Genomic DNA, 19,504 nt, shown 5'->3' with positions numbered 1-19,504 from the left:
AAAGCTAAAAATGCAGCACGTTTTGTGTGAGGGTTAGGGTAATGGGATAGAAAATACAGTTTGTACAGTATAAAAATCATTACATCTATGGAGAGAACCCTACGTGTGTGTGTGTGTGTGTGTGTGTGTGTGTGTGTGTGTGTGTGTGTGTATGTGTGCGCGCACGTTTTTGTGACAAATGAGGACATAAATTTGTATAATGACACAGGTATGACACAGGTATTACAAGGTGAAGGTGACTTTTCAGGACATTGACCCATGTCCCCACTTTTCAAAACGCTTATAAATCATACAGAGTGAGGTTTTGGGGGGAAAGTAGAAATGCACAGTCTCCTGTGAGGGCTAAGTTTAGGTGTAGGGTAGGTGTAGGGCAATAGCACATACAGTTTGTACAGTATAAAAACCATTACACCTATGAGATGTCCCCACTTTTCACAAAAACGAACGTGTGTGTGTGTGTGTGTGACAGAGTCAGATCTTGCTTTAAAGTAAATGTTGTTGTCTATGATTCAGTGGCATTCATACATTTTTTTTTTGTGTGACTTAAAGGGATAGTTCACCCAAAAATGAAAATTCTGTCATCATTTACTCATCCTCAAGTAGTTCCAAACCTGTATGATGTCTTTGTTCTGCTGAACACAAAGAAAGATATTCTGAAGAATGTGGGAAATACTACCTTCCATAGTATTTTTTTTCCTGCTGTGGAAGTCCAATGGTGCCCCAAAACAGCCTGGTTACAAACTTTCTTCAAAATATCTGCCTTTGTGTTTGGCAGAACAAAGAAATTCATACAGGTTTGGAACTACTTGAGGGTGAGTAAATGATGACACAATTTTCATTTTTGGGTAAACTATCCCTTTAAGTATCCATATACTACTGTACGGTTACTGTACTTATCTTTAATTATGTAACTGATCATAACACTATTGTTCAAATGATGTAAAGAACAAATAAAAAACGCATTATGGCTAAATTTCAGTAACTGATACACATAATTGTCTTTATGCAAATCAAAAAAACATAATTTCATGATTATATAATTTCTTGGGAACAATTTATACAAAACAGTTTATAGCCACTGCTAGGAATCATTATGCTTTCTTAAAGGCATTTAAGTAATTCTTCAAATAATCATTTAAATATTCTAATCAACCTTCCATTATAATGACTAATGTCAGTTTAATAAATGCTCGCAGTAATGAGTTTCAAAGGCTTGCTGATTGTTTGTGTTTGCTTTGTGCCCTCTGGCATGCTTACATTCAGCACAGTGATAAGCAGCTGGGTAAAGATTTCAGCAACAGACTCTTCAAAGGAAAATGTTGGAGTATATCATGGCCTCTCCTCATTCCACATTCCACAGACGCCTCTTTTAAATTCAGCAGTGCATTAGGAGAGGGAATGGACCGATTAATGTAATGTATTCCAAAGAGTGTTCGGCATCACCGGCTTAGCTGTGTGTCTGCGTGTGTTTGATTGCATGCATAACCAGTCTTACGCTCTCCTGCCTTTCCAGATAAACAACCCGTCAGCTGTATTAATTAAGGAAGAATTATTATTGGAGCACCGTTCCTACATTCCACTCAACCTATAGGAACCATCAAGTCATTTTATCCCTCGTTTCCAGCACCTATAGAGGCTGATATGGCTTGTTAAAAACGCCCCATGATTTCAGTCTGACATTTCATATCCTGTCAGACATGGAATATTGACAAATGCATTGGACAGAGAGTACCAAAGTTTTATTTATTTTATTTTCTAAGTATAGAGAAGCCTAGCAATATTTGTCACCTAGAAATGACCCAAATTCCAGTACTACCATGTATTAGAAGTTTAAAATCGTGCATAAGAAAATATTCATGATGTCAAGGTGTTTTCCTTCATTCTGTTTGTTTTCCTCATTCGAGTTTTTATTGGTTCATATCCGAATGTTCAGTTCAGCTGTAAGACTTTCTGTAAACTTGCTGGCAATATGAAGGAGTCACGTACAGGCGAGTCTTGGCTATGCTGTATGTGGCCAATATAAGCAAATCGTAGCATGCATCCTTATGGACTCGCTTGGCTGCCTGCTGTAATGTTTGTCCTATGGCCATTCATGTGTGAAAATTCAGTGTGTCAGAAATTTGAGGAGTCCAAGTGTGAAGAAAAAGGAGGATCTGGTAGCCAGGGAATCTATGAGAAGATTCAAAGAAGGATAGAGAGATAAGTTCTGGGAATTGTGAAGTTTGCACTTCGATCCCTAATTACAGTAATATGGAGCCAGGCTGAATATCTCTTCACGACACCACAGACGTCTCAAACTGGGCTTTTCACATGTTAGGTTGAAATCTTTGTTTTACAGCATTCAGTAAATTATTCAGAAATATAAAAAATTACATTTTGGCAGATACTTCCTTAACCAAAGGACTTTTAACATCATGAATTATGTATATGAGTGAGTAAATGCAGCTGTAAAGGGACTGAAGATATAGCATGAAATGAGACGTTGCTTTCTGTGAATGTTTATGATCTGTGCACCAAGAAATGTGTGATAAGATTTATATCTGAGCAATATGCATTAAGTGGCTATTTTATCAGGTACATTTAATTGTGAAAAGCCCACTTTGGTGCATCGTATGCTGTAGCTTCATATTTTCATTCTAGAAACATGGCATCAGATGTGTTTTTCTGTACACCAGTGGTCATTGTCTACCTGACTAAAACAACAACTACCGAACATCTCCACAAGATCTAAATATTGCAAATTTAGCAAATGTTTATCTTCTTATACATTTGCTTTTACAAGCAATCCTTATGCCTTTTAAAACGGATTTTCATCAGTCAACTTTATAATCCACTCTCAAGTGAATCTTTTTTAAATCTTTCAAAAAGGCAGACCATGTTTTTGGTGTAATATACATAATTCAAATGCAGTTAAACTAAATCTAAATATCCTCCATGCCCAAAACATCATCAGTCAATTGTGGGATGTCTGAAACATTGCATGCTCTTACAGTTTTCCTTGCAGACTAAAACAGATCAGACAAAATGCAGTCATGCCCTATTTTTCTAAAGCTCTTGGATTACTTGCAAAGATCATGAAATTCCCTTTGAGTAGTACTTTGATCCAACACGAGCATCACTTTCTCTTTCCAAGTCATTCCAGTGAGGGCTGCCTTTCTCAAAGCATTTTGTTTTCAGGAAAGTCATCCAACACCCCAAACCTGTTTCTCGTTCTGTTTTGGCTTCTTTAAGGACTAATAACACCTTGTGATTTCTTGTGTTTATGGGACAGAGGGATTAAAATCTGCAATTAGATTTTTTGAAGATACGGTTCATGCAATTCAAGGTCTATCTGTTTTCAAAAGCTGCTGAGCAGATGTGCAGATCTTTCCCAAGCAGACCCTTTGATCTGTCAATCAACCTTAAAATCAGCCTTATTTTCCACCTCACATTGTAGCAATAGAAATTTTACTATAATAGACATGAGTGTATTATGTCTAATGTAGTAAAATAAATATTAACTGAAGTAAAATAAAATATTAAAAAACAGAACTTAAACATTTTCATTTCAGCTAGTAGCTGAAATAAGCTCGAATCTTTTTTATATTTATCTAAAAAGTTGATATATAGTTTCTATAGTTTAACTTGATGTACTAAAATGACTAAAACTGAAATAAAAAAATAATAATAAAAAAACATATATACATTTTTTTAAAAGAGAACACTAATGAAAACAAAAACTTTCAAAAAATTACTGAAAATGTAACTAAAATGAAAGAAAATATAAAAATAAAATCTAACTCAGAATATTACCAAAAATTATACTAGTATCTCAATTATACTAAAATGACACTGACACACATATAAGTAAAATATGTTTGCTATTCAAAATGTAGATGGAGCGCAGTAGTTGTTGCCTTAATATAATGGCAACATCACCTGAATACTAATCAATCGTTTGTTTTCATAGAAATGATTCAGATCGAGGTGGTGCTCTTTAAATTGTTACACTCCATTAAGATTCAAGAGAAATATTCATTCATATATCTATTTTTGTATACTGTTTTGTATAAGAAGATATAAAAAATGTGCTGTAAGTGAAGCGTTATGAATGTTCCTGTTATGAATTTTCACTGAATGAACTTGCAGTTGGTTTTAGTATGAGTAGACTGCAATAACTTTTATATATCACAGATTATGACCATGTTAAGACCATGTTGCATTGACACATATGTAGTAAAAGTAAATGTAATAAAATATGGGTTTTTCAAGCCTCAAAGGGATAGTTCACCCAAAAATGTGGCATACACTCTCCCTCATGTTCTTCTATTTTGGTTAAGACCTCATTGACTTTCATCAAAATATCTTCTTTTGTGTTCAGAAAAATAACAAAACACAGGTTTGGAAAAACATGAAAACAACATTTCTATTTTTGGGGAGTACAATCAATGGCAGCAGGTTTTTCAATACAGTTATTCATAAAACTTCAATGATGGACAGTGAGTCTTGGATTGAAAGAGAAAAGGTTAAGTGACCAAATGACCCTACTGTCAAACACAAACCTTTGTTTTACAGTAAGAGATAGTGAGACTGACTGTTCTGCTCTTGTGTTTCTGGTCTGAATGTGAATGTACAAGTGATTAAATGTGTATTTTATCATTCTCTTTTTCTCCTACAATGCTCAGTCTTGGTGTTCTGAGTACCTTGGGAGCAACTACTGTGAATAAATTCTATTCTAATTCTAGAATGATCTCTTTTGGCATGAAGCCCAGGGGATCCTCTTCTTCTACCCTGCAGTTAACATTAGTCATTACTTTGCCAGATATCTGATTACACACTAGTCTAAGGCCTTTTGAATGCTTTTGTCTGGTTTATAAAACTTTATAAAGATATGTTAATAATTTATAGTGCAGAGAGTTAAAATGAAGTAACATCTGTGGTGAAATCTAATATTTCCTCTGCAGATATTTCCCTGCAATTCCTGTCTAGACAATCACATAAATGGAACTAAGGTGAATCCGAGGCAGTTTTTGTCTGAGATACAACATTTTCTATTTATTAATGACAAACTCAGATGTATTTTTTATTCTAAATTGAAGTTTTTCGAAATTACATTATTTATGTCGTTATGAATAAGGAAGGAGACAAGATGCAGCACATTAATGCATGAATATAATGAATAACATCATCGAACTCCTTCGAGATTTCTGCTGTTCTTAAAAAGAACTTGGGAATTCTTTTCCTCAGGAAGCCTGTGCTTCAAATCAGAAACATGGCATACAAGAAAGAGAATTTTTTTTTTTTTATGAATTCCAAATTGTGAGTAAACAGAAACTGCACTGACACAAATTAATACTGTCACGACAGGAAGGAGGAAGCAGAGATGCAGGTGAAGCAAGATGTTTATTAGTCAGATGACATGAATACAGCACAGTCTCTCGGATGGGATGGTGACGCAGGGACAAGATGGACAGCGTGCTGATGATGAGTGGTGACGGTGAATCCAGTGACGGTGAATATCCAGATGACGAAAACCACGAAGACTCCAGACAGACGAGGACCAGGAACAATGAAGCAGACGACACACGAAGCACGATACGGAGGACATCAAACAACGATCTGACAAAGACAGGAGAGTGCGGTGAGACTTTATAGGTGAGTGGATTGGCAGCAGCTGGTGCGGGTAATGAGATCAGCTGGCGCGCTGATGAGCACTGAGCGGCGACGCCCACTCACACATACACACACACACACACAGAACAACAATGCACGAGACATGAAGAAACCAGTGAATTCATGAACCGTGACATACCCTCCCTCCTAGGAACGCCTCCTGGCGTTCCCAGACTCCCTTACCTGTCGATTGTAATCATCAATAAGGGAGTGATCCAGAATGTCTCTAGCAGGTACCCAACTTCTCTCCTCCGGACCGTAACCTTCCCAGTCCACCAAGTACTGGAATCCGCGTCCCCTCCGCCTAGAGTCCAGAATACGATTGACCGAATAAGCGGGTTCCCCTTCTACGAGTCGCGGCGGTGGGGGAACCGGGGCTGGCGGATTTATGCGTGCATAAAACACGGGTTTAATTTTGGACACATGGAAAACGGGATGAATCCTCCTGTACACTGGAGGGAGTTTGAGGCGGACTGTCACTGGACTAATGATCTTGGTGACAGCGAACGGGCCAATGAATTTAGGAGCAAGTTTATTAGACACGGAGCGGAGAGGAATGTTCTTAGTAGAAAGCCACACTTTGGAACCGACGACGTATACGGGAGGTCTAGACCGGTGGCGATCGGCCTTGGCCTTGGTGCGTGCTCCCACCTGGAGTAGAGTCTCGCGGGCTCTAGTCCAAGTGCGATGACACCTCTGGACAAAGGCGTGGGCGGAGGGAACCACGACTTCGGATTCCAGACTAGGAAAAATTGGTGGCTGGTAACCTATACTGCATTCAAACGGAGACAGGCCCGTAGATGACACTGGTAACGAATTGTGGGCGTACTCCACCATTGACAGTTGTTGGCTCCATGAGGAAGGATTCTTGGAGACCAGACATCGCAACGTTCTCTCCAAATCCTGGTTGGCTCTCTCAGTTTGACCATTGCTCTGGGGATGAAACCCTGAGGACAGACTAACAGTAGCACCCAGCAACTTACAAAACTCTCGCCAAAATTTGGACACAAATTGGGGACCTCTGTCAGAAACCACGTCCGTCGGGAGGCCATGTAACCGAAAGACGTGGTCAATGACTGTTACCGCTGTCTCCTTGGCTGAGGGTAATTTGGGCAAGGGAATAAAGTGGGCCGCCTTCGAGAATCGGTCCACCACGGTTAAAACTACCGTGTTACCCTGAGAGGGTGGGAGGGCGGTGACAAAATCTAGAGCGATATGGGACCAGGGTCTCGAAGGGACCGGCAGCGGTTGAAGGAGCCCATCTGGGGGTCTATTGGAAGTCTTACCAGTGGCACAAACTGAGCAAGCCAAAACAAAACTGTGAACATCACGAGCCATAAGTGGCCACCAAAATCGTTGCTTGACTCAGCTGCGTCTGACCACCTGAACGTAGTCCTGGGGGAGGTCAAGGCGGTCAGAGGCGCGGCTAGTTGGCTGAAATTGCGAATAAAACGCCGGTAGAAGTTGGCGAAGCCCAGAAACCTCTGTAGGGCCTTACGGGAATCTGGACTTGGCCACTCCACCACAGCCTTAACCTTGTCAGGATCCATGCGCACTCCCTCGGACGACACAATGTACCCTAGAAAAGGAACAGACTGTGCATGAAAAGCGCATTTCTCTGCCTTGACAAAAAGCCCATTCTCTAGCAGCCTCTGAAGCACTCGCCGGACGTGCTGCACATGTTCCTGGAGAGATGAAGAAAAAATCAGTATGTCATCCAGGTAAACATATATGAACTGATCTACCATATCTCGCAGCACGTCATTGACGAGTGCCTGGAAGACCGCTGGGGAGTTGGACAGCCCGAAGGGCATGACCAAGTATTCAAAGTGCCCCCTAGGGGTGTTAAAAGCAGTCTTCCACTCATCCCCCTTCCTAATGCGGACCAAATGATAAGCATTACGTAAATCCAATTTTGTGAAAATAGACGCTCCCTGCAATCTCTCGAAGGCTGAAGACATTAACGGCAAAGGATAAGTATTCTTTACCGTGATGTTGTTCAGTCTCCGGTAATCAATACAAGGTCGCAGGGACCCGTCCTTCTTCCCCACAAAAAAGAACCCCGCCCCCGCTGGAGAAGAGGAGGGACGGATGAACCCTGCTGCTAGAGAATCAGAAATATATTTCTCCATAGCCTCTCTCTCTGGAACAGAATGTGAATATAACTTGCCCTTAGGCGGAGACGTACCTGGCAGTAACTCTATAGCACAGTCATAGGGACGATGTGGAGGGAGAGAAGCAGCCCGAGACTTACTGAACACCTCCTTCAGGTCGTGATACTCCGTGGGCACGTTTGACCAATCCATTGCCTCCTCCTGAAACGTAGAAACATAAACAGACGGACAAGCAGACATAAGACATACTGTTCTCTGCTGCCAATCGATTCTGGGGTTGTGCTTGATGAGCCAGGGGTGACCTAAAACAATGGGTGTGAGGGGGGAGTCCAGAATGTAAAAGGAGATGGTTTCAGAGTGGTTGCCAGATACAATGAGTGTGACGGGTCCGGTGGTGAAGGAAATGATGGGAAGGGCTTGGCCATTGAGGGTGTGAACTGCGATGGTCTGTGTGAGGGGTCGAAGGGGAACTTGAGTCCTATGTGCAAAAGCAGAGTCCATGAAATTACCCTCAGCCCCAGAATCCAGCAGTGCGTGACAGTCCTGAGTGTGGGCTGACCATCGCAGTCTTACCGGGAGGAGTGTAGATGTCGATGAGGTGTTCTCAGCGGAGATCCCACCCGACAGTAGCCTCAGACCTACTGTCGGGCTTGCCCCCTTTGCTGGACAGTTGTGGGCGAAATGTCCTGTCGTGCCACAGTACAGGCACAAGCCCTGGGATCTCCGCCTCTCCTTCTCCTCCCGGGAAAGCCGAGCTCGCCCGACCTGCATGGGCTCGTGATCGTAGACGGGACTGACCGCATCCCTGCCGCTGGCTCATGGTGTAGACGTCTCCCCGGGAAGCCGAGCGGGTAACCTCCGGCGCTCGACTCGAGAAAGCCGGGAGTCTACACGCAACGCCAGATCGACAAGCCCATTGAGTGTGGGGGGTAGGTCCAGGGCATAGATCTCCTTCTGGACGCGATCCAGCCCATGCAGGAACATATCCCACTGCGCCTCCTCGTTCCACTGACACTCTGCCGCCAAGGTCCTGAACTCAATGGAGTAGTCAGAGACGGATCTCTCCCCCTGTTTGAGATCCGCCAGACTCCGCGCGGCCTCTCTCCCAGTGACCGCGCGGTCAAACACTCTCTTCATCTCGGCAGAGAGTGTCTGAAACGAGGCGCAGCATGGATCCTGGTTCTCCCACACCACTGTTCCCCATAATGCTGCTCTCCCAGTCAGCAGCGTGAGCACGAACGCCACCTTGGTCTGCTCGCTGGCAAAAGTTCGGCTCACCGCTGTATAGTTCCGGAGTTGGTAGGCGGGGCTCTGACTGGGAGACGCTCTCCGGTGGTACGAAGGGAGCTGGCGGTGTGGGTGGCGCAGCGGGACTTTGCAGATGTTGCACTTGCTGGGTGAGCTCAGACACCTGCGCCACAAGAGCACGAATCGCCTGTCCCGACTCCTTCATGCTCCTTTCCTGGGCATCCATCCGAGAGACGCTGGATCTTAGAAAATCCTCTCGTGAAGACGTGGTTCCACCTGCTGCTTCCATGTAGGTCAGATCGTTCTGTCACGACAGGAAGGAGGAAGCAGAGATGCAGGTGAAACAAGATGTTTATTAGTCAGATGACATGAATACAGCACAGTCTCTCGGATGGGATGGTGACGCAGGGACAAGATGGACAGCGTGCTGATGATGAGTGGTGACGGTGAATCCAGTGACGGTGAATATCCAGATGACGAAAACCACGAAGACTCCAGACAGACGAGGACCAGGAACAATGAAGCAGACGACACACGAAGCACGATACGGAGGACATCAAACAACGATCTGACAAAGACAGGAGAGTGCGGTGAGACTTTATAGGTGAGTGGATTGGCAGCAGCTGGTGCGGGTAATGAGATCAGCTGGCGCGCTGATGAGCACTGAGCGGCGACGCCCACTCACACATACACACACACACACAGAGAACAACAATGCACGAGACATGAAGAAACCAGTGAATTCATGAACCGTGACAAATACAGTATGTTTTGTTGTTCAAATCCTTTTATATTTTTTCTTTTAGAAAATCATCAGAAAAGATATTTTCTATCCAACATGCACCAATTTTATTGCTTATATAATTGTATTATATCATTATATTTAGCAACGTTCGTCAGCTAAATATAGAATTAATAATTGTCATAATAAACTATCATTTTTTCAGCTTACTAACTGTAGGCTGTTTAAAGTTTCCAGGCAACAACTTGGCAGATTAAATTTGAATGTGTGGTCGCAGGTGTGTATTTATATTCATTTATAGTCACTTGAATGCGGCTCATACAATCAGAGTCATATTGTATGGATTCAAGGTCAGCTGCTGAAGTTGCTGGTTTGACAGTCAAAGAATAAGCATGAAACAGATACACTAACAAAATGAGTCACAACCCATCAGGTTTTTAGCACAACCAGCATCTCCTGAAAGCTGATCATAATTACGTTCAGTTTTTAATAGTGAAAAGATTCCGTGGGTTGAAAGATTGCCTCAGGTGTCTTTGGGTGTATGTAAATTCTATGCGGCTCATCTAGTATGGAAAATTGAACTCAGTCATTTGTAAAAAAAAAAATCTTATTTGGGAAGTCATCAGAAAATTCTTGTCAAATTAGATTCAATTGATTAAATGAATAGCTCAAGACACATGTTCATTCAGCTGTGAAACAATAAACAGTATCTAAACTATGGAAATATGTAGTAAACTAATCATGAGGAATCATTTGATTGTCTGAGCCTGAATGTAGCCGCTTATTGGTGGAAATATGGAGTGGTGAGCCATGACTATGTAAAGTGAGTCGTTTTTAATAGATATCACCTGACTGGACTATATTACTTAGGAAAGAATGTTTAAATCATATCATCCTTCCAATTCTATCATCCGAGATTTAAACACAATACATTATCCTCAGCTTGTCCCTCCTAATTGACTCCACTGAGGCTGAAAATAAGGAATGAATAAAAGATTCTCTTCTTCACTATATATTTATGGCAGGTATTTGGATTCACTCCTTTTGGTGGAGGTCTCCAGTTTGTCTTACTGATTCCTGCTAAACGACTCTCTGGAAACTTCACTGGAACATAATGGAGGTTATTAGAGCTTTAGGTGAAACCAGATGTGGGAGGGTCATAAAATCACCATTTCTTTAAACGATCTCCTGCGGCACTACCACTCCATGCTTTGACCTCGCTTTCCAAGAAAATGCTTTAAACGGGAGGTCCATCCATATCCTAACATTTACAAAATGATGAAAAATTGACGTGAACTCTTAATCTTGGTCCTGTTCACAGTACAGGAGGGCCTTGTCTGAAATTGAGGTTGTTGCCCTCATTTTTGTGCACCGTTTTATTTTTAGCCGTTTCTATCAATCATACTGCCATAATCTGCTACCTTCCCTCTGATCAGTTTCTCAAGCACCCAACCTCAGGGGTCTCAGTGAGGTTGGCAATGCAGAAATTTTCTATGGACGGAAGCCAAGTCTGAGAGCTTTTTTTTTTTTTGCACGCTGTGGCCCGCATACCTCTGACAAAATGATAAGGACATGTAGACAGTACAAGAGCTCCTACTTGACCTTTATTCTAATAATATTACTAGGCAAGGTGATTTTGTTCTCGCTCTGTTTTAGATGGTGTCATGTTGACACATTGGAAGAGGGGTCATAATGTAGCAAGGAAAAATATCACTGCGCCCCAGAGCTTTAGAAATTACTGTTGCATCTAATCATTTGTGCTGATAACAGTTGTTGCCACAAATGCATAAAAAGCATTTTTGGGGACAATCTTTTCAGAATACACACAATAGACATTAGCAGTGTGACAGGTGTTTAATGGTAATGTTATACTCATGAGGAAATGTCACCGTGATGGACTGTGTCCTATGTTTCCTCCATGTGGTCCCTTGGGGTTGTGCACATTTTCAGCCAGCATTCATCTACGATTCTGCTTCATTCATGGCTGATGAACAAAAACTGGTTGATAAAAAAAAAAAGAACAAAGAGTAAATGGCCTCGCATTTGAGTAAAATCTTTATAAAGGAAACAATCTGGCCCCACATTTAAACTTCATTAGCATAATAACGGCAGAAGAAGATTAGTGTGGGCAGTAATTAAAATGACTGCAGCAGTTGTGATATCACGGATCAGTTATTTTTGTTGAGTCATTAAAACTGAAGCCAGTGTCGCTACAAAACCACATCAAACACTAAGCCTTCATGAACATGAAACGTGGCTATAGGACAAGTGAATTTTATTCATTCTTGAAACAGAGTGCTGCAGGAATGACGTATTTAGCTTTTTAACACTTCCGGTTCCATTGTCCTGAAGTCAGTGGGTTTTAAAATGGGTTTTTGTTTAAAAGGCTGAAATAAGGTCTGTCGCTAACTCATTTTATATCAGTCATACCAGTAATTTTAGTAATTATTTTGGAAGTCTTGAAAAAGGTATTTGCTAACAAAGGGCTAAATGGGACTAGATGTTGTCGGAGACATTAAATGTAATTAGGCCGAACAAGTAAACTCAAAATTTGAGGGAAAATGAGTTGTCGGACACTTAGTGGTGGTGATAGTGGTGGTGGTGATGTTGAAGTGATGCAACTATGGTCTTATTTATTGTCAGTGTGAAGATTGTGAAGATTAACATGATGAACACAATGTGTACGGATCACATTTGTTGGTCACAGAGCTTATTTTTCTGCAATAATCCAAAAGCTAGTGAAAATCTACTATTGGCTTTTTTGTCACGGGAACCAGGGTGATGCCAACAAAATATGTCATCACTGCAGCGCTGTATATCTGTTTTTGTAGCTGTGGATGTTGTGAGTTTGTGGTGGTTGCTGAGGCATTGCTAAGCATGTGCTAGGGACTTTTAAAGCTTTTTGCATGATTCTATTCTATTTACATCTACAGTAGCATATGATATATTCTCCATAACTTTGTTTAAATAATCTTTCTGTCAAATCAGTGATAGCCACCTCAGAACTCTCATTATAAATGCATTGAAGGTTGGTCAACTTAAAATATCATTATTTTAATGTCACTTATGTCCCACCTCGTGTTTCTTTCATAACCTTGCTTCAGTTTCTTTAATTCAATGAAATAATGTTGTCCACTTACATTTAACGTTTGCATAAAACTTATTTGACAGTGTGAGGCAATGTTTGCAATAGAAAATAATAGTTTGCAGTCAAATTACTCATTTGGAGATATGGAGTAAATGAAATTATGGTTTCTGGTACTTTAGAGATTCTCGATGCGTTTCGTGTCATTTATAGAACAAAGAACATGTTAATTGACTGAAGGGAATCATAGTTTTGCATTAACATTGCAGAAATCATGTTCAAGAAAATGTAACATGCTCCTGAAGGTATATGAAGGGCTAATGTATTAGAATATATGAATTTTTATGTCTGTTCAATTAATATTCAGAACAAATAGCATTGAGAAGGCTGCTGGCTCATTTGACTCCATTAAGTCTGTATTTCTCCAATTACAGTTAAGCTTTAGAGAGATTCTGTAGCCTTCGGACTGAGCATCTACATACTAGAAGATAAATTCACTGACTCATACTGCCTTCAATTTTTGCCTTAAAGGCAGAAGAGTTAAGTGTTGCTATGAGATTTCTTGGTAATGGGCTTTGGCATTGATTCAAAAATTCAGTCAGATACTGTAGAGACCTTATTTAGTTCCACCGTGTCTCAAAGGTACACTGCTTTTCACATCCAAAGGCTAAAATTTGTTCAGGCTTTCTATAATTGGTCTGAAGTTAAAAGGCTCGACCAACTTGACCTTTCCGTGATTGAGGGCAATAAGTTGTTGGTCAAAATATACACTCAGCACTGTGGGCATTATTTTGACAATGCAGTCACCCAGTGTGGGCCCTTGAGGGGTTTCAGTGTGATTAGTTCTGTCCATCTTAATCAACAGTAAAAGGTCTCAGTGGCAGCACTGAATATATGATTAGCACCATCCTGTCACGTTCAAACTCGTATATTCATTTCTTTGTATTCAATTCTTTTCATTAGTGTACATTTCTTTTCTAATATATTTACATACCTTTGTCCTGCAGCATCATTCAGATTTGCATTATGTACAAATAAAATAATTTTGTCTTTTAATCAACCTTATGTCGTTCTGAACCTGTGCGACTTGACAAAATTGTGAAATATCCTAGCCACCCTTTTAAAAGTGTATGGATTGGAGAAAACTGGAGTGAAAGATTAGGATTAATAATTTTTAAATGTATGGTGTGTGTGTGTGTGTCTCTCTCTCTCTCTCTCTCTCTCTCTCTCTCACACACACACACACACACACACACACACACGCATACACACAATCCCTGTTTGAGTAAATGATACATTTTCATTTTGCGTTTTATTTTTTACATACCTTTACATAAGGTATATCCCAAAAGACAAAATAATTTAATTTACACGTATACTTTTTGAAAGATTATATACATGATATTTAAAACAAAATTAGCATTTTTGATCTTCCGTGACTGTTTGCAACCTTTTTTTATATACAGGTATATACAAACTGGGAAGATTTTAAATGTGCAGAGCAAGGAAACTGACGAAATCACAGTACCTGGAGGCTTTTGTCAAGAATCAGCTTTACTGCTTATGACAAACCAGACACAATTCACAAAAGGCTATTTAGAAACAGTAATAGAGGCACAAGAATTCGACCCATGATATCAGCCAAGGGTATGTATATACTTCAACAGGATAATTTGTATAACAACATTTGATCATTTTGATAAAATGTAAATTTAGTCATTTTGTATTATGGAATATATGTATATAATACTGTATGTTCAAAAGTTTCATCAAGGCTGTATAAAAAAAATAAGTTTCTTTCTGCACTCAGAAACAAACTGCAAACTATTATTCATTTTTACAATACACAGCCTTTGCCTCATGCCAAGAAGATATTGTGATGTTGTACAAATATTTTACTGTATATTTAGGGGTACAGCAGCTTGTCACTGAGACTGTACACTCAATGGGACACCTTTGTACCTTCTTTACTCCTAAAGGGTTCATAATAATACCATAAGAGTACATATTACTACCTTACTCAAAGGTACTAATATGCACTCTTAAGGGGTAAAGAAGGTGCAAAGGTGTCCCTTTGAGGTGCTGTACCCCTAAAGCTACAATATTTGGACATTTTTTCTGACAGTGTGAAAGAGAGTTTCAGTAACAGAACTTTGTGCCCCATATTTCTACCAAATGGATTTGGCATGAGGCAAAGAAGGCTGTGTATTGTAAAAAATGAATAATAGTTTGTAGTTTCAACACATGAATCAGTTATGTTGATTTTATACATTCACCTTAATAAAAGTAGTTCAGCAATGCAATCTCCCAGAATCAAAGAAACTTTTATTTGAAGCAAAGTTTTGTAAAAGTGAACACCTTGTTAAGAGATTGCTCAGAGGTTGGCCTCAGAGGTTTTACTGACATGGAAATTGAATGAGGAAAATGTAAACAATGGCAGTGAATTATAATTGGAGCATTATGTGAAAAAGTGTTTACTGCGCATTTGGAGTTTTCTGTCTATTGGCTATGTTCAGAATGCCATACTACTGATTATATCTGCAGTTTATACTACATATTTTGTGCACAGTATGCACAGTATTTTGCATACATAGAATATACATATAACCTGCTTACTATAATAATAATTTTTATTCAGCAAAATGTGGTTCTTTATAACTTTCTATTTATGGCAATGAATCCTGAAAAAAGTATCATGGTTTGCTTAAAATATGAAGAAATATTTAAGCAATATTGGCTGCTGAAAATTCAGCTTTGCCTTCACAGGAATGTATGTAGTAAACTATTTTAAACAGCAAGTCCAGTACGAAACTCAGCCACTGTGAGATGTTCGCATATAGTAAATAGTAACATGAACTAAATAAAGAGATTTTTCTAAATAACAGCAATGCTACACAATAATAAATACTTGCTATTATTTTCTTTCCATTCTTCTCTCTCCCTTCCCCCTTCTCTCTCTCACTCTCTCCCAGACGTCTCCAGTAATGTCATGTGGCCATGTGTCCTTATTTCTGACTTTGTCCATGCTGACAGTAATATTAACACTGTGATTTGAGTCACCTGCAGTAGATGATTTCAAATGATGTGGGTTCTTTAGTTAATCTTTCGGCTGTGAAGGTCAGTTCAGTGTTTACAAAGTGCATTTAAATGTGCTTATGAAACATAATGACTAAAGCAGGGTGGCAGTAAAGCATGCATGTGTTTCTACTCATAGAGGTTCATTTGGGAGCACTGTCTTTTCTGACTGATGCTGTAGTATAGTGAACAGATAGCTGACTTCTATTTTAAGAATGCTAGTTTAATGTTTTGTGCATGAATGTTTTGTGCATGCTTTAGTGCACGAATAGCTTGTTTGCATTAAAAGTTAACATTCAAACTTGTATATATCTGGAACTCAATACACTTGTATGGCTGCATCACCACGCATGCTAAAGAAGTATAAATCACTGCATGCAACTTGATAGGACTTCAAATTGATGTCGCAAGTTCAAATACACATTCTTTGTAGGTGAAATTGTGCACACCACACATAATTGTGGAGCATGCAGACAAAAGAGATAGATGCTTAGTCCTCCGTATTCTCATCATCTTGAAAACAATGCATGTTCTGACATGTGTTCTTTATTGGTGTTTTCTGCTTTTCGGTGATTTATTTGTTTGTGGCCGGCCTGATTTATTGGCTGAACACACGGTAAAGTATGAAACCTGCATATCGACTTCTACTTTAAGTCTCTTTAGGATGTTTTTGCTTTGACCATGAAATGTTCTTATGGTCAAGCCTAAAGTAACTACACCTTTGTGTCCATTTCTTGCTAGTTAGAGGCAGTTTTGTCTGTCAGGAAATAAAAATGAATCATGTCACTAAACAGAACCAGCTGTTTTTGCTGGATTCACAGAGTTTCTGTTTTTGTGTGTGGCAGCAACTCTTCCATACTGAAAGAAGAGTTAATGCCTTGAGCAAACTCGTGTCATAAGATTAAAGGAAAGGAATAGGCAAACTTCCACATCAGTGTCATTTCAGCTGTCATTAGACTGAAACCAATCCATGGCAATGAATTGGATGAGCAGATGGAGAGCCTCAAAGTGATTGAGAATGATGCAACAAGTACAGATAACAGTGGTTTTAGTCAGTGGCTTGAAAGCTGGCAGACTAGCTTCCTCCTGTCTGAAACTTAAGGATCTGTTTGTGTCAAGATCAAATTAATTTAATTACGATTCCAGCGAGCACCTTGTTCATCATGCCGCTGCAGCTGAAGGAATTCTTCACTATGTGATGCAATAGCACTGCTCCAGACAAACAGCAGACGCCGGACCAGATTTACTTTACTTTTATTGTCTTTTTTAATTTACTTTAAAATATCAACAATTTGGACCCACAACACAGTTTCAAAGCAGGGTAAACTAAGTAAAATTAGTGCATTGACTTGTACACATAACTTGGCTCACAAACATAAAGTAAATAATGATTTAAGCAAAAACAAATGTAATATTTTGTTATGGTGATATTGTGCATTCAGAAGAAAACAGAATTAGAATCCATAAACTAATCGTATAACCATTTAAACATGTTTCATATAAACATTAATCCACAATTAACATTATTACATAAGGATCACAAATTTAACACTATGGATATTGGTTGTTCATAATGAGGTCTTGCTGGCCAATCTTCACCACATAAATTGAGTTTTTGATGGAAATTCAGTAGTATTTAAAGGCAAACTGAGACATAACACATCCTTTTTTTCTCATGACTTAATGCTGAGTACCAAATATTCTGACCTTGCTGACCTTTGGTGACTTTTTTCTTACTATTAACTTGCAGTCACATGTAGTCACAAATAGACAATAGTATAGCAATGCATGAAACATCACTCGTGTAGAGGTCACTTTCAAACCAATCAGCTTTCTGTTGGTCAACACAGATAATCTCTGTTTTACGATGTCTACGTGAGGAAACGTGACTGGATTTTGAGCATGAAATTTTGCTCAACCACACTTTCATAAGGAGTACATTTATGTATCCTAATTACATATCATGTTGTTTGATTGATGTTAACCATTCCCTTAAGCACATTTGAATTAAAACAATGCCTTCACATCAATTAGAAATGAAAGATATTTAAAGATTCAACAAACATTTTGGTTATTATCTATACAGATGCACTGGACTGCCTCGTCTCTTTAGATACCTATATTTGATAAATTAATATGTAAGACAAGAAATGTATGAATTACCATGTTTATGAAATGTTGGGGAACTGTAACAATTTTAACTTAATGTAAATGAAATCATTCTAATTGTATGAGCAAATGTGTAATTGTGCTTAGAACTGCTCAGAATGGTCTACCTCTGTGATCACTTTTCTTAAAAATCAATGCTATGAGCTTTTAGCCAACGTAATGATCATTTGCCAATTGGTACTGCACTTCATGTCTCAATGAATGATATGATTAAGGGATAGTTCACCCAAAATTAAAGAAATGAAAGTGAGCAAATAACCATTTTCATTTTTGAGTCAACTATCCCTTTAAACTCTAACACTCTCACAGAGTGGTTGTACGAGAGGTACAGGTTCCATTACGAAACACCATGTCAGAGGCCAAGCACTCCTTCGGAAAGTCCGGAGGGCCGCATGTGGTCTGACGCCGCAGGGCCACAGCACAGTAGTCCACCTGCTCAGCATCCAGTCCGTTCTCCAGCCAGCGAAAGCAAATGATACGCTGAAACGAGCGGCGGAAGTTGTCCGACACAAATCCGTAGAGGATGGGGTTGGCGCCGCTGTTAGCGTAGCTTAGAATGACAAATAGCTGAGTCACCATGGGGTCCATCGGCTTGCGGAACACACTAATCAGCTGCACAATATAAAACGGCATCCAGCAGAGCACGAAAACGGCGACCACCAGCAGCACCATGCGTGTGATCTTCTTTTCAGAGCGCCGCCGCTGCAGCCAGCCTGCTTTCAGACCCACTGCTCGCATTCGCACTACAATCAAGCAGTAGCACAGACAGATGGCAGCCACGGGGAGCAAAAAACCAAGTAGGAACGTATAGACCACAAACGCTGCTGACCATGAGGACTCAGGCCATAGAAAGTTGCAGTCCACTCCTCCATCCTGCGCCGGAACGGTGTCAGCAAAGACGATAATGGGCAGAATTACAAGCAGCGAAAGTCCCCACACGCAAACGTTGACCACTTTGGCGACGGTTGGGCGACGGTAGCGAGCCGCTTTGATTGGGTGCACTACTGCAATGTAGCGGTCCACGCTCAGCACGGTCAGGCAGAAGATGCTGGTGAACATGTTGATGCCGTCCACGCTGAGAACCAAACGACACATGAGCGAGCCAAACGGCCAGTGATGCACCGCGGCTGAGGTCGCCAGGAAGGGGACGCTCAACATGAAGAGTTCATCAGCAATGGCGAGATTGAGAATGTAGATATTGGTGGCTGTCTTCATCTTGGCGTACTTGAGGATGACGTAGATGACCATGGCGTTTCCTGTGACACCGACACAGCACACCAGTGCATAGATGGAGGGGATGATGATCTTGCTGGCATCGAGTTCGGGTTCGTAATACTCATAGTCGCCAGTAGAGTTGAAAGGCAGACCGGTTGAGAACACAAAGCTCTCGCTGCCATTGTATCCAGCAAACTCTGCCAT

General features: G+C 40.3%; 1 protein-coding gene across 1 annotated transcript; it reads right to left on the bottom strand.

The window, feature by feature from the left end:
- Positions 1 to 18,388: 18,388 nt before the first annotated feature.
- LOC306887745 (somatostatin receptor type 1-like) lies at positions 18,389 to 19,504 on the bottom strand (the record flags this gene model as incomplete). The annotated part of the gene is made up of 1 exon (XM_079445748.1): positions 18,389 to 19,504. One exon carries the CDS (start codon positions 19,502 to 19,504, stop codon positions 18,389 to 18,391), a length of 1,116 nt encoding a protein of 371 aa, XP_079301874.1.

This window comes from Barbus barbus, assembly GCF_936440315.1.
Source record: "Barbus barbus genome assembly, chromosome: 2".
NCBI lineage: Eukaryota > Metazoa > Chordata > Actinopteri > Cypriniformes > Cyprinidae > Barbus > Barbus barbus.
Note: the sequence above shows the minus strand (reverse complement) of the source record. Positions and strands in the feature narration are given on the sequence as shown.